Source organism: Podarcis muralis, chromosome 7 (assembly GCF_964188315.1).
Source record: "Podarcis muralis chromosome 7, rPodMur119.hap1.1, whole genome shotgun sequence".
Classification (NCBI taxonomy): Eukaryota; Metazoa; Chordata; class Lepidosauria; order Squamata; family Lacertidae; genus Podarcis; species Podarcis muralis.
The window spans coordinates 38217078-38232497 of NC_135661.1; the positions used below are offsets into that span (position 1 = coordinate 38217078).

A 15420-nucleotide genomic window follows, 5' to 3' on the forward strand; every position below is an offset into this window, starting at 1 on the left:
TGACAGAACATTCTGGACATCAATGAGATCCATCTGGCACTTCGATGAGAAAAGGATGGACAGATGTTCTGAATGGAGAGTTTATGTTGCAGCTTGTAGAGCATCTTACCATTGACTTGCAGCCAGCTATCATCTCCGCAACCCAAAGTTGAGGTCGCTTTTGCACATCTGCTTGCAATTACTGGCTGTAGTGTGCAAGGATTTTACAAGCTGCAATTTTCCACATAAAACCTACAACTTGAAAGGAAGTTGCAACTTAGCACATGAAAGATAACTTTAATGGGGAATGCCTAGGGGACACTTCATTAACCTGAAGAGGTGGTGATAAGAAACGCTTCATGCAACTCTTTCCTCACTACAAAGGGTCACTTGTGCCTTTTGAGGATTTTAAAATTTTATTTGGATAGGGCGGGTTTAGTTGACAAGAGCCATGTGGCCTCTATCTACCCACCCGGCACTTGGTTTTCTCACTAGACATAATGATAGCAAAACCAGGTTCAAAGCCTGGTACCAACAATATAGGAACAGTCTCTGGTAAAAAAGGACAGCAGAACTAGCAAAGCCCCCCCCCCCATTTATAAATGATTTTTTTTGTGCTTTTGGGGGTGCTTGGTGGGTTGTTGCCTGCTTTAAAACAAATCTGCATTGTTTGTTTTGGTGGATTTAAGAGTTTTGCCTGTTTGGAGTCAGGTTCTAAGCACCACAAGTTCACTTCTGTGAAATAAGTATCATATGGTTTTCAGATGTTCCCCTGGGCTCAGAAGTATGGGGATCTCTACATTAAAGGACGCGGGTGGCACTGTGGGTTAAACCACAGAGCCTAGGGCTTGCTATTCAGAAGGTTGGCAGTTCGAATCCCCGCAACGGGGTGAGCCCCCATTGCTCAGTCCCTGCTCCTGCCAACCTAGCAGTTCAACAGCACGTCAAAGTGCAAGTAGATAAATAGGTACCACTCTGGCGGGAAGGTAAACAGCATTTCTGTGGGCTGTTCTGGTTCGCCCAGAAGCTGTACACCGGCTCACTCAGCCAGTAAAGCGAGATGAGCGCCGCAACCCCAGTCGTCCACGACTGGACTTAACTGTCAGGGGTCCTTTACCTTTACATTAAAGTTATGGAATCAGTGCAATCCAATGGCATGCCAGTGGAATCTAGTGCCAGAGGCAATCTGGGAATCACAAGTGGGGAGCATTGGCATTGCAGCCAGGCTCTGCTTGTGGGCATCTGGTTGGCCACAATGAGAACAGGATGCTGGATTAGAAGGGTACTTGGTCTGATCCAGTGAAACTCTTCTTATGTTGCCAACCTCCCTGGCTCCAGGCCAAACCTGGCTATCTACAAAACACTACCCAAACATGCTATCTGAATTTGGGTGTGTGGATGGGTCATAGGTCCTCTCACTAGATTTATGTTCAGCTAGGATCGTATGAGCCAGTACAGCAGGGGGGAGGAAAGGTTTTCCACCTGGGAGCCACACTTTCTCATAGGCTATCTGCTGACCACATGCCAGTCGTGGGAAGGGACCAATGAGAAACTGGGCAGAGCCATGGGTAACAGCACTCAGAGCAATGGATGGGACTCTTACCCTTTGCATAGAATGCTACATTCCAGTGTGGTGCAGCGGTTCAAATATTGAGCTAGGACCTATGAGGCCAGGGTTCAAGTTTCCATTCCACCATGAAGTTCATTGGGTGGCCTTGGGCCACTTACTGCCTCTCAGCCTAACCTACTTCACAGGGCTGTTGTGGGGATTAAATGGGGAGTGGCATGACCATTTAGGCCACATGTCTGCCCTCCATACAGGCAAGCAAGAGGCCTTATCACAGTTCCAGGGCACATTCTAGCCTAGTAAAAATCTAGCCTAGTAAAGGCACCTAAGGAGGACCTGCAACAGGAATGGTAAGGGGAGAAGAGCCTGCTGGTTCATGCCAATAGCCCATGTATTCCAGCCAACCAGATGCCTGTAGGAATATGGTACCTCAAGTATTTTTGGCTTAAGAACAAAACCCCAGCTTCTGTGCACAATTAAAAGGCATTTCAAATCCAAGGCTATGTTTCAAGCTGAATTGGTTAGAAGCCAATGCATCTATCTGCAGAGAAGCTTCCCAGCTTCCTTTGGTTCAACCTAAAGTCTGTAAGATTGTTCACCTTGCAGCTAGCTCACTCCAAACCTGGGGGGAAATTGGCTTGAGGTTAGAGAAACTGGCTGTCTTTTCACTCTTTCAGTAGCAATCTTCAAATGGGCTGGAGCCACATTGTTCTGGGGCTGTGAAACTACAATAGGCCAGGGAAGATGGAATGGTGTGGAGATTTCAGTATCTGAAGTTACCCACCCCTGCAGTACAGTTAAGTTCTGAAGTCTTTTCTTTGAGCTTCTTCCTGAAGTCTTCCTTCTGCAATGCAGAGCACAGCTGGCCTTATTGCAAGGTATTAATGACTTCACACAAATCTCTCTCTCCTACCCAAACTTCATTTTCCTTGTGTGCTTTGACATTCACCTCATACTCTAATTTAGTGCCCAGATGCCCAAGAATGGCTTGGCATTAGCTCAGCTACACACAAACATGCCTTATTCTTAGTGCTCCAGCGAAGTGAAAACCAACCCCATTTTCCCTGTGAGTTAGAAAAATAATTAGGTGAGACTGAGCACAGGGCTGGAGAGCAGCAAAGTGTGTGTGTGTGCGCGCGCACGCACACGCGCTGCTCTGAAATGTCTTCATGCTTGTGTTTGAGCTCAAAACTTCATCTGTTGCCCTGTGTGCAAATCTGTCTTCTGGTTTCTCAGAAGGGTTTCTTCCTCTGTGAAAGAGGCTTCATTTTTATGCTTCATTCTCAGGCCCTTTGAGAATTTCTTAAGGATTATTATATACTTTGGGGAGGTGTTGGGGTTTGAGCTAACTTTATCATGGCATAAGAACATAAGAAGAGCCAGCTGGACCAGGCAAATGGCTCGTTTAGTCCAGCATCCTGTTCTCACAGTGTCCACCTAGATGCTTGTGGGAATCCCACAAGCAGGATCTGAACACAAGAGCACTCTCAGCCCCACTCACCTCACAGAGTGTTTGTTGTGGGGGAGGAAGGGAAAGGAGAATGTTAGCCGCTTTGAGACTCCTTAAAGGGAGTGAAAGGCGGGATATCAAATCCAAACTCTTCTTCTTCTTCTCTCCCCTCCTGTGGTTTCCAGCAACTGGTATTCAGAAGGATACTGCCTCCAAATATGGAGGCAGAACATAGCCATAATGACTAGTACCCATTGATACTTCTGCTCCATGAGTGGCCAAGAGTGGCATGTGTGTTTCCTTCCCAGTAAGCACCCTGGCACCCTGCAGCCTCCCTAGCTGCCCACATTTACTGATCTGAAAAAGCCCCAGGATATCTTTCACTGAGCTTTAATTGAAATGTGGGCACCCAAGAATCCTGCAGAGCACAGGCTACTGGTGAGATGATTTGTTAATTGAAAGGCAGGACACCCACAAGTACCCTAGCCCACCTTGAAAGTAAGCTAAGTACGACAAAAGCCCTGTACCAGACCCTTGATAATTTCACAGAGATTTTATCTCCCATAATAATGATTATGTTCAAATGCAATTCCCTTTCCTCATTAATTGATGGAGAATGGTGGGGAAAAGAAGGAAGTGCTGGAGAAAATTTTGACAATAGTCCTGTGTTCTTATTGGACCATGGTTCTATACAGCCATAGAAAACTATAGGCAGGGGAAGGCATTGCCTTGTGACAGCCCTTTTCACTCACAGGAAGGACGGTCAATGGAATGAATGGGAAGCAGAGTTCTGTGGCTGCCCCCTGGACATCCATGCATTGGCACAAACATCTCCAGGTAAGAAGGCTATGAGCGAGCAACTCCTACCACCACTCTTTGCTCAGACTCTTCTTTTGCAAAACCTTTAGCAATTTTTTTAAATGAAGAGCTTTCCCTTGCATTCATGAGGATCAGTAGCTTGCTAAGCATAACCAATAGCCATCACTTAAACTCAAGCTTTCATGATGGGTTGTGCAAAATCACAGCTGTGCAACTGATTGTGCTTTTTCTTTCCATTGTGATTTGCTAGCATAGCTGGACCATTTAAAGCCATTTCTTGTTCCTTTTGGTTAATTTCCTCCCTTCAATATAATTCACTGTCATCGGATCAGATGTTTGGAATTAATCCATAGTTATTGTGGCGACAGTGGTACTCGCCATATTTTCGTCGTCATCCTCCGTGAACCAGAACATTTATTTCATTCTGCTCTCATTCTCTCCAGTTCTTAAGGAGAGCAATTAAAGACATTAAAAGCTATACTTGAAGTGTAATGAGTCTTAAGCATCTTTGCCCAGAAATAAATCCTTCTGACCCCAGTGGAATTTACTGCCAAATAAATGTGCTTTGGATTGTGCTGCCTTAGTCTCTCTAAAGTGAAGACTAATGGTGTGTGCACATAAGATCCAAAGACTCATGCAAGTTTGTTTCCTTTGGTCACACTACACCAGTTATAGCCCTCCAGCTGTTTGGGGACTACAACTCCCATCATCCCTAGCTAACAAGACCAGTGGTCAGGGATGATGGGAATTGTAGTCCCAAAACAGCTGGAGGGCCAAGTTTGGCCATCACTGCACTACACAATACACTTGCAGCACCCTTATACCTCTTTCACAGTTGTGGTTTCCTTCAAAGAATCCTGGGAACTGTAGTTGGTCAAGGGTGCTGGGAATTGTAGGTCTGTGAGGGGGTCTGCTAACAACTCTAAGTACCCTTAAAAAACTACAGTTCCCAGGATTATTGGGGGGGGGGAGGCATGACTGTTGCACTGCTATAAAAGTGCTTTAAATGTATGGCGTGGGTGTAAGCTTTATCCGATGTAAAACTATGTAGATGATCAGGCAATAGCTTGGCTTATTCTAAAATACTGTGTGTTAAACCCCAGAGCAAGGGTCTATAATACAGTCTGGTTCCACTTACTCCATGAACCTCCAAAACCTATTTGCTCACTTCTGAGCTGGCCACACTCATGTTCACTTACTCCAAAGGTGCTACTTCTGTTGAAGCTCCAGTGGAAGAAAGCCTGGCACTGGCAATGCAGTGGACTTCACACCAGGATGCCTGGGAAATTTAGCTTTCCCAGCAACCCAGACACATTTTGGGAGCACTGCGGAAATTGCACTCACCCAGTTCTCCTGGTGCCTGGAGTGCTGCTGTAGTAGCATTGGAGATGGGAGTGGGCAGAGGCATACCCACTTCCTTTTTAACCCCACCCCAGTCAGAATCACTTTAAGCAGGTTGTTGGGAAGGGGAGTGTTTCTGGTGATTCAGAAGTAGAGGGTGGGAAGTTGGAGCACAGGTAAGCAATTGTGCAAGGGATTACTCTCTGGTTTGGATTAAAGCTCAAAATGATGAACTTGCAGGGAGTTACAATGCTCACCCTGTATTCCAACCTGGGACTTCTGGTTAACATGGCGACTGGTCAGGCAGCTGGCTCTGGAGCTCCACAGATAGTGCAATTTTAATTGAGTTTTAATGGGTTTTTAATTTCTTTTAAACCACCCTGTATTCCAAGTGAGCTTTCTGGGTAACTGAGGTTCATATTCCCAGCCAATGAATTATGAAGCTTGAGTCTGATTTGTGCCCAAATATTGCTTTTGGATACAGTATTCTGGGTATGCCCAGGAAATTCCAGGTGCATAGCAACCCTATCAGGCAAAGCTAAATTAAATGACCCTGAGTATGTCCTCTTAAGAGCACAGGAATTGCCTTTGAAAGAGCATTAGAAGAACTCTGCTGGTTCTGACTAAAGACCTACCTCAGGGGTAGCCAACTTGGCGCCCTCCAGATGTTCTGGATGACAGTTACCATCAACCCACAATATAAAAACACAAAATACATAATCAAGATTTAAAAACACATTTTGAAAGGGCACTGGATGTCAAACAACCAAAGGCCTGGTTAAAAAGGAATGTTTTTGCCTGGTGCCTGAAGGTGTTTAATGAAGGCACCCAGCAAACCTCCCTGGGGTCAGCATTCCACAAATGGGGAGTCACTGCAGAAAAGGCTTGTTCTTGTGTTGCCACCCTCTGGACCTCTCATGGAGGAGGCACACAAAGAAGGGCCTCAGAAGATGATCTCAAGTTCTGGGTAGGTTCATATGGAAAGAAGTGGTCATTGAGGTATTGTGGTCCTGAGCCATTTAAGGCTTTATAGGTCAAAACCAGCACTTTGAATTGGGCCCAGAAACTAATTGATAGCCAGGACAGTTTGACCAGGATCGGTGTAATATGTTCAAACCGTCTTGCCCCAGTGAGCAACCTGGCTGTTGAATTTTGCACTAGCTGAAGTTTCTGAACCATCTTCAGAGGCAATCCTACGTATAACACATTGCAGTAATCTAACCTCACTGATGCCTTCAAGAACATCACAACCACTATTTTGTAAAATACAACACCTTGCAAAACAGTTTTATTGGTACAGAAGATACTCTTTATTGTATATACTTCATTTTAGTGCATATTTCTATGTCAACTTAAATAAGACTTTGTAACACAATATTTGAAGAATCCCCTAACATTTACAGTGCACAGCTTTTTTAAAAAAAAACAAACCAAAAAAACAAAAACACTGACTCTTATTTACAGTGACCCATAGGAGGACATTAAAAAAAGAGGACAAATATTTCACACTCAACAACTTGACCCACATCTTGAATATAGTCAACCAGTGCATACATCACACTTAAGTCCATAATTATAGGGGACGTGGCTATTCCAGGTTCCATACCAAGGGATGCAGCTTTGTCCCTACTCTCATGGGGGACGGGTAGTGGGAAGGGAATAGAATAAGATGAGCTTTTCAGTTGCCTAAAGTAATAACAGGGCTGTGTTAAAAGGAAACTGTTGCTGACTGCACCTACAGAGGGCTGAAGCCCATGGAAAGAGCTGTGAATCTTCCAGGACTTTCCTGGGCAGTTGTACACACCTTCTTGTGATATCAAGTACTCTGTTGAGATTGACGCCTTTGGGGATGAGTGAGCTCTCATTCATCTTTAATTAATGTATCAGAAGAATCCAAAGATGTCCCTGGAGGTCTTTCAGGTTCCACAGAGTCTCAATAACAAACTGGCCCCAATCCAGTGATGGATGAATCTGTTACTCAGATTTGTCTTCCACCACTTCTCCAAAGGGTTTGTGGGACGCTTTAGATGTTGGTGTGTGTGTGGGGGTGTCACCTTTTATTTTCACAACAACCCTGTGGCCTGAGAGACAAGAGCCATGCCCAAGGCCACCAAGTTTGCTTTGAGAAGAGATCTGGACCTTAGTCATTGCAGCTCCAAGCCCTGTGCTCTGTCCATTATAGTAGTGAAGCGGGTGCTTTTTAATGAATACATAAGATTACCTAGAATGCCCCCCCCCCCATCATTTCCATTAAGGGAGATGATTTATAAGGACTCACATGCATTTTGGGGCACTGGCGGCTCAGTTAATGGGAACCTGAGCCTAAGTGTTTTGTGCGTGCAGATTATACATGAAAAGCTAGATCAAAGCAATGGGTTAGGTTTTCCATCCTCACTTCCAATTTTGGTTACATATAGGTTTTTTTCCCAATAAACACACACAAAAATACTCTCTGGTTTCTGGAGAATATAGACTACAAATACACATGACTTCCTCTATCAGATTAAGGCATCTTTGGAGAATATTGCACTGCAGATCACAACACTGTTGATGCCAATGCTTTATTCTCCTTCTATCACATTACACTGTGAATCAAAAAAGGCGAACCCATCCTGCTAGCCCAGATCTAACTAGATTGGCTAATCAGATTGGGTTTGATGGGAGCTTCCCACATAAAAAGCATAAAACATTTCATTTTACAATATACATTTGTTTTCATTTTATGAAAAAATAATAAAAAAACTGATAAAAATATTGATATACACAGAGGTACCCTTATTGAACCTTTTGCTATAAAAAGGCATTACAAATTAAGCAAAAGGAGAGGGGGAAAGCAACCAAGTAAATGCTAACTATAAAGCTCTTCTCAGTAAGGCAAACTTGAAAAGACTATATGGTGTAAGATACTTGCGCAATATTTGGGAAAAGGTTCCTGCTTTAATAGAATGAAGTGCATGATTGAGAAAAGATCATAGGAGCCAGGATCCAAAGGGTGACACAATTAGGTATGCACATTCAAGGGGCTTTTTTTTTTTTTTTTTACTTCTCTTCACCTCTGTTAATCCATGTCCATTTCTGAAACCGTAGAGAGCTTCAAGGCAGGTGACCATTAGCATTTGTAGATACTGTTCATTCTACTCAGTTTAGACACATTGAAATTAACAAACAGGACTAACATAGGTCTATCAGTCTCAATGGATTTACTCTGAGCAGAATTTAGTTGGATATAATTCATGAGTATGGATGTTTGCTAGTGCTGAGCCAAAACAAGTTGGGAACTCTTTTCGTGAATGTATGTGTGTGTGTATTGCTATGTGTGTGCTGCTACACCTCTTTGCAAGTCAACCAGCTGCCAACCAGCATGAAGAAGAAAAAAATACAGAATACTGCAAGTTGCAGAAGGTGACCCTCTCCATCTCACCCTGAGATGACAACTTTCACAGTGAAAATTTACCCTTATGAAAATTTGATGTGAAACTCATTCCTGCTATTCAAAGTAAAGTAAGTCAAAAATCCCACCGAGCCTGGCTAAAACAACCCTTTGGATCCCGGATATCAGGTACATTATACACATATATGGAAGCAGATCATTTATAATTTTGAAAGGCTGATCCACAGGTACATAAAAGACTGGCAGCAGGTGAGTCTCAACAACAGCCAGGCTCCCCTCACCAGCATTGCACACTCTTCCAGAGATTCATTTGGGTATGACACCAAGATCTGTGAAGATGATTTGAGGTAACACAAAGGCATAATCCTCTGCTACGGTTTTCAAATGCTATTTCTGATACTGCTTCAATGAATTAAATATTGAGTCCAAAAGGGGAAGTTGTTGACTTTGTGTAGACTCGTGTTGACTTCAATTTGTGACCACAGAGTCATAAAGTTATTGGTCTTCTGCCTGCTGAAACACTCAGAATTAAATTATTGCCAAGAATCCATCTTAAAGATGGAAAACAAAACAGAACAGGTGGGTCTTGGAAGGTGTTCCCTGTCAAAAGTGCCTCTACTTCTTCCATTCAAATGAATATCGGTCCAACACTGGGATTTGCACATGGCTTTGGAAAGACCCAAACTGAGCATATTTGGGTCTTCTCTACCATAAGCTTCTGTTCCGTGTCCTCAACAGTGTAGCTGGTCTCCCTCCCTCCCCAGTGTTGCTAGAGGGAGACACGACGTTGGCACTTGGCCATGTGGATAAGGTTTGTTTAATACTAAGCTGGGTGACTTGGTATTCTTAGGTTCAGTCCAGTTCCAAATTGCCCTTCATGCACAGCACTAATATAACAACTGTGTATTGAAACAATCATTTAGAAGGTTTGATGGTTCCTCAGATCTAAAGCACTTACTCTCAAGGGGATGTTAGATGAAAAGAGAGGACAATGAAAGCAATGTATAGAAAAGTGAAGAATTGAGATTTGTATTGTCTGGGTTACATCATAAATCATCTACACTCAAAGTGTTTGAGGTGCATTAATTGCACAACAGTCTGATTTGGTGTGGATGTCATGCTAATGCTAAACAGCACATCATGATGTTAAGGCACACTGGGGTCAGATGGACTTCTTGCTATTGGACTTCTTGAAATGAAATCAATGTGCTGGGCAGATGTGTAGAAGAGTATGCAGTGGAGCAAATACTGCTCCCAGAGCCCCACATAAGGGCAACATTTTCCCCTCCTCTGTGGCAAATAACTTCTGAAAGCCTGGCTTCACTTATTATGGGTGGTGGAGGAGAAAATGAGTGTGTCTACACCCTACTTGAAATGAGGCTGGAGAGGTGGAGGAGAAGGAACTTTCTGAGGTAGAATGCTGATAGTTAAGATCTGTTGTTGGTAGCAAGGAGGGGAAAGAGGGAGAAAGTGGGGGTCAGGAAGTGGTCATAGGCAGGAAGGCTTGAGAGAGGCTCTGTTGGTTGGAACTTCAAAGCTACTGGACTTTCCCCGGGCATTGTCCTTCTATACTCTCTTCTCCGCAAGCTACACTTACCCTGCTCCATATCTCCCTTGGCTGGAATGTGTCCCTGACGTGGGCATGCCTTTTGCTTTCCTGGATGGAGAAATGTGTGTTGTGAGGGGCTGGCTGCCTTTCTGAAAATGATATATACGTAGCTTGACTGTAGCCTACTGTGTTAAAGGTAAGAGCCAATTGCATTGCTCCACTCATTCTATCCTCGGGTTGCTGCCTGCCCGTGGGATGTGGTTCCTGGAAGGCTGTCCATGGGAGAATGTAGTTCTTGGGCTGAAAAAGGTTGATAAGCACTTTGTTTAGCTGTTTGGCTGGGGGTGGTATGGTGGAACATTACATCATGTCAACCCCCAAACAAAAGCCTAAATTGGTAGAGCCCATGCACAGCTTTACCAACTCAGCCAATGATTTGTCCAAATGACCTTGGGATTACCTTGTTCATCAAACCCAACATTCTAGCCACCAGGTTTTGGGGGGCTCCCTATGCGACATGCACTAAAACCCCTAAAAGCTATTGAATTTATCAATTTTTAAAAACTGGTGTTTTAGATTATCACCCCTCCCAAAAAAATTACTAACCAAATTTTGTCTTTCTAGCTTCTGCAGAAGATCATTAGAATTTAGATAGATCATGGTATATCAGCAAGGAGCACCTATATGTTTCAGTTATAAAGGACTGCCAAGATGGTTTGTGGAATAGGTCAACCCATTCAGAGGAGCCACCATATCCACATCTGATATGCAGCCAGCTGGTGGTGCCTTTTATTTTATGTGTGTGAGAGCATAATGAATTTGGGGTGTGTGTGTGTGTGTGTGTGTGTGTGTGTGTGTGTGTGTATTTAAAGCACAAAGTATAAACAAAGCATAGCAAGAGTATTTGACTACTTCTCTCTCTCTCTCTCTGGTCCTCCACTTCCACTTGTGTAGAAAACACAGGAACTACTAGGGAATGATTTTGCCCAGTGACACACACACACACACACACACACACACACACACACACACAAAGATTCTCTGCAATTAGGGCTCAAGAGCTTGGAACCTAATTCCAACTCTGGCCACTTTCCAGGAAAGGCAGATATGTGCAACTAAGACAACCACCTTTGTTTAGAAAAGTATCGCACCAGAAATGACATGGGAGTGTTCCAAAGTACTACCTAAGCAAGTCACCCACTTGACCAAACATGGGAGGGGGAGACATCTTGATGCTAAGAGCAATTTGACAGTGGGACTGGGGTCTATGATTTCACAATCAAATGTTGATTTGCAGATGGACATACCTGTTTCAGAGACTAGAATTTTGTCTAGTTAGACCAATGCCAGACATACTTTAAAGGGAGAAGGCTGTGTCTCAGGGGCAGAGCCCCTGCTTTGCATGCAAAGGTCCCAGGTTCAATCCATGGAGTCTCCAGGTAGGGTTGGGAATATCTCCTAACTGAAACCCTATTGAGTTAGATGGATCAATGATCTGACTTGGTATAAGGCACCTTCCTATTTTCTCCCTTTGAAACAAGCATTTGAAATATGTTGTTGACATTTCTGCCCCCAGATAAGACAACCTTTAGCTGAACACTGATTTTTATCTCCCTCCCCCTCCCCAATTTTTGCTTCAGTCATTAGCAAAGATGACTGCTTTGGTCAGGATCAAGATCAGCACACTGAGAACTTATATGTTAATCCCCACCCACCCTGTAAACCTTAAACAAAAACCAATGAATGGTCTGGGAAGTTCATTTGACAAACTGAATGGTTGTGTGACAGGGTGTGAATGATGAATCTTCGCCCAAAGAAAGCTGGAGATACTCTTCGGAGTGTGCCAGCCTGCCAGGACCAAGCATGATTGAGAGCTTTGTCACTGACTTCACAGGTATTCCCAATTTCTCTTTATAAGGTACTGGCTTTCCTTTTCTTAATCATCATATAGATAGCCAATGCTGGAACTGCAAGGGGAAAAAGAAGAAGAAAAGATTTGTCTGAATACTATGGTGATGTTGCTAATTGTATTGCTAAATTCTAGCAAAAACAATAATGAAGACCTCCCTCCCCTGCCCACTTCACGGGGCTAAAACCTGAAGAGAAGGCTAATGAGCAATAAATATAAAATCAGTCAGTAAGTACAGCCTCTGAACTACAAATTTCTTGGGGTTTGGAAAGCTTCTCAGCAAAAAGGTCCAAACTGCTCTTTGCAAGAATAACATGGATCCCACTATATCAGGATGTCCAAATGTTGTGGGACACCTACTCCTATCAGTCCCAGGAAGCATGGCCTATGATAGGGATGATGGGAGTTGTAGTCCTCCAGCAGCTGAAAGCGACCACATTGGCTACCCTGCTCTACATAAATCCAAGGGGCTTTCTTTCTAATAAAACTTTTATACAATGGCTCAGAATCAATATATATATATATATGAATCACAATATATGAATCACAAACGTGTATATGTGTACAGGTAGACAGATGGGTTTCTTAAACCCATCTGTCTACCTGTACACATATACACATTTGTGATTCATATATTCCTGTTTGATGTACATTATTACCCTGTACAGTGATACCTCAGGTTAAGTACTTAATTCATTCTGGAGGTACGTTTTTAACCTGAAACTGTTCTTAATCTGAAGCACCACTTTAGCTAACGGGGCCTCCTGCTGCTGCCATGCCGCCGGAGCCTGATTTCTGTTCTTATCCTGAATCACTATTTCTGGGTTAGCGGAGTGTGTAACCTGAAGCGTATGTAACCTGAAGTGTATGTAACCCGAGGTACCACTCTACATCTTTTCAAGGAATGGACATTTACGAATGAATAAAGTTCAGAGAAGAATACAAACCTTATACTGCCGCACATTCCCTTCTGCTACAAGATGGTGTTCATTCTCAGGTGTGATGCAATATGCTAGTCTCTACAGAGGAGCACAGGCAGAGGAGAAGAATCACTTTAAGGAAAATTATACTTGCATATTGATGATGGAATAAAGCTCTTCTATTTTTATTTTTAGCAATAAAAACACACTTTAGTTAGTGCGGAAGTAAACACATCACAAGTTACACAGACATCTTTGGCTGCATGTGAGGATTCTGTGACACCACAGCACCTTAAACAAAAGGCAGGAGTGGGACACAGAAAGCTTAGTGGCAAATAACATAACCTGCTTTGAACCAGCTTTGCAATAGAAGATGCTGGGAAGTGAAAAGCAAGAGAAGGAAAATTGTGCCTTCATGCTTTCTTACTGAAAGGCTGAAGCGCATCTAAAGTGAACATGACAGCACTGAGAAGGCTTTCCCATGGCAGTGACAGGAAAATTAATATGATCACAAAACTTAATTCTGCACAGTTTAGGGATGGTAATTGGGAAGCGAGCACAGTGCAATTGCAATGCAGAATAATGGGAGACATTTTTTCACCATAGAAACCAAGGCTCTCTTTTTGAAAGTATAGATAAACCAAATATGATAACTTTTGGGTTCTGTATCCTTATACCAGTGCTGGTTAACCTGTGCCGCCCCTCAATGTTGTTGGACTGCAACTCTCATCAGACTTTGCCAGCACGGTCAGGTCAGGGTGATGGGAGTTGTAGTCCAACAATGTCAGAAGAGCCACAGGTTAGGAACATAGAAAGCTGCTTTATACTGAGTCAGACAGTTGGTCCATCTAGCTCAGAATTGTCAACACTGACTGCCAGTGGCTCTGCAGAGTTTCAGATAGGGCTTCCCTCCATCCTTACCTGTGGGGTTGAACCTGGAGGGGGCTGCATGCAAGGCAGATGCTCTAGCACTGAACTAGAACCCTTTGCCATCACTGGTCTACAGAGAGAGTTTTGAAATAGCAGTTGGGATTTAAATTTGGAAAAGGAGTGTCACTGTCACCGCGTCTGTCCCAGCCTTGACCTCTGTCTTGACCTCTTTTGCTCAAGCCACATTCCCATTACTTTGCAAGTGATTCGCCTCCATTAACAACTTAAGTGTGAAAAAACTGCAGAGAAGGGTTTCCCCCATTTATTTTCACATCTGGTTTGTGGAAGAATTTCCTGTAACTCATTTTCTGTAATAGAATTTATTTTCACATCCAAGGCAAGGAAGTATATCTTAAAAGCTTTCCCATTATATTTTGCTTCTATACATTATTATCATGTTTTATTCACTGATATACCACTTAATGCCAAAATAGATACTCAGGGATGCACTTGGGGGTGGGTGGGGTGGGTGTTAATGGTTCTCCCCAACACTTTTTTTTCCTAATGGAAATCACATCCCTCCCAGTCTGAAGCTTCTATTAGTCCCGGCACATTCAAGGAGCGAATTTCAAATCATAGAAATAGCATAAAAGAAACGTTCAACCAATTCCACTCCTTAATCTAATCTCTGCAGATGTTTTGAAGTTAAGAACAAGTTGCTAGCAGAGCCAACAGGGTGCCCTCTAGACCAGTGTTTCCCAACCTTGTGCCTCCAGCTGTTTTTAGCCTACAATTCCCATCATCCCTTGCCACTGGTCTTGCTAGTCAGGGATGATGGGAGTTGTAGGCCAAAAACATCTGGAGGCACAAGGTTGGGAAACACTGCTCTAGACTACAACTCACATCATCCTTGACTATTGGCTACATTGACTGGGGCTGATGGGAAATGGAGTCCAACAGCACCTGCAGGGCACCAATTGGCTATCATCGTGCTAGAAAACGAGATGATGGCTCTCATGCCTAGTTTGTCCTTTAATAGGTCAGGTCCTGGGGTGTTTTAGCTTCCAAACTTCCAGAACAGGAAGTAGAAAAAGAGTCCTAAATCCCTTCTTGAAATGGCAAATTACTTAAAAGCTGCTTCCGAAAGGTCACCTATCTGCAAAAGTGTTTGTGGAATTAAAGAAAGCAAACTCTTAGCTTAATACTGGCGATTTTCATTTCACAAAGAACATTTCCATGACATTTCACTGCTTGGCCACTCACTTGTTTAAAGGTCCCTCGCGCCTTCAATAATTTATAGAGGGCATACGCAGGCACAAGGATCATTGATGACAATGCTATTCCCCATCCGACAGAGTTGGCCCAGGGTGGGAAGACGTACTCATCGTAGGTCAGAGGTTTAAAAGTGACAATGCTGGCTATTACCACAAACTGTGGGAAATAAGAGGAGAAAGTTATAATCAATTTCCTTTGAACCATATGTTTATTCCAAGATGAAACAAAGGAGACTCTTCAGGTGTCTCCTCAGAATAACAACAACAACAACAAGAAGAAGAAGCCACTCTTGATCCTAAGGTCCCAGGGCAGCTTACAACAATTAAAGCACAACGTTAAAAGCATTTTAG

The 15420-nt window shown here is 43.3% G+C and overlaps 1 protein-coding gene across 2 annotated transcripts in view; it reads right to left on the bottom strand.

The window, feature by feature from the left end:
- Positions 1–6579: 6579 nt before the first annotated feature.
- SLC6A2 (solute carrier family 6 member 2) overlaps positions 6580–15420 on the bottom strand; it is a 68016-nt gene continuing 59175 nt past the window's right edge. For both annotated transcript variants that reach the window (XM_028740126.2, XM_028740125.2), the window contains 3 exons: positions 15059–15226; positions 12953–13024; positions 6580–12063 (listed from right to left, as the gene is read on the bottom strand). In XM_028740126.2, the coding sequence (XP_028595959.1) occupies positions 12040–12063; positions 12953–13024; positions 15059–15226 (264 nt within the window). In that variant the 3' untranslated portion in view covers positions 6580–12039. The remainder of the gene's footprint in view (positions 12064–12952; positions 13025–15058; positions 15227–15420) is intronic.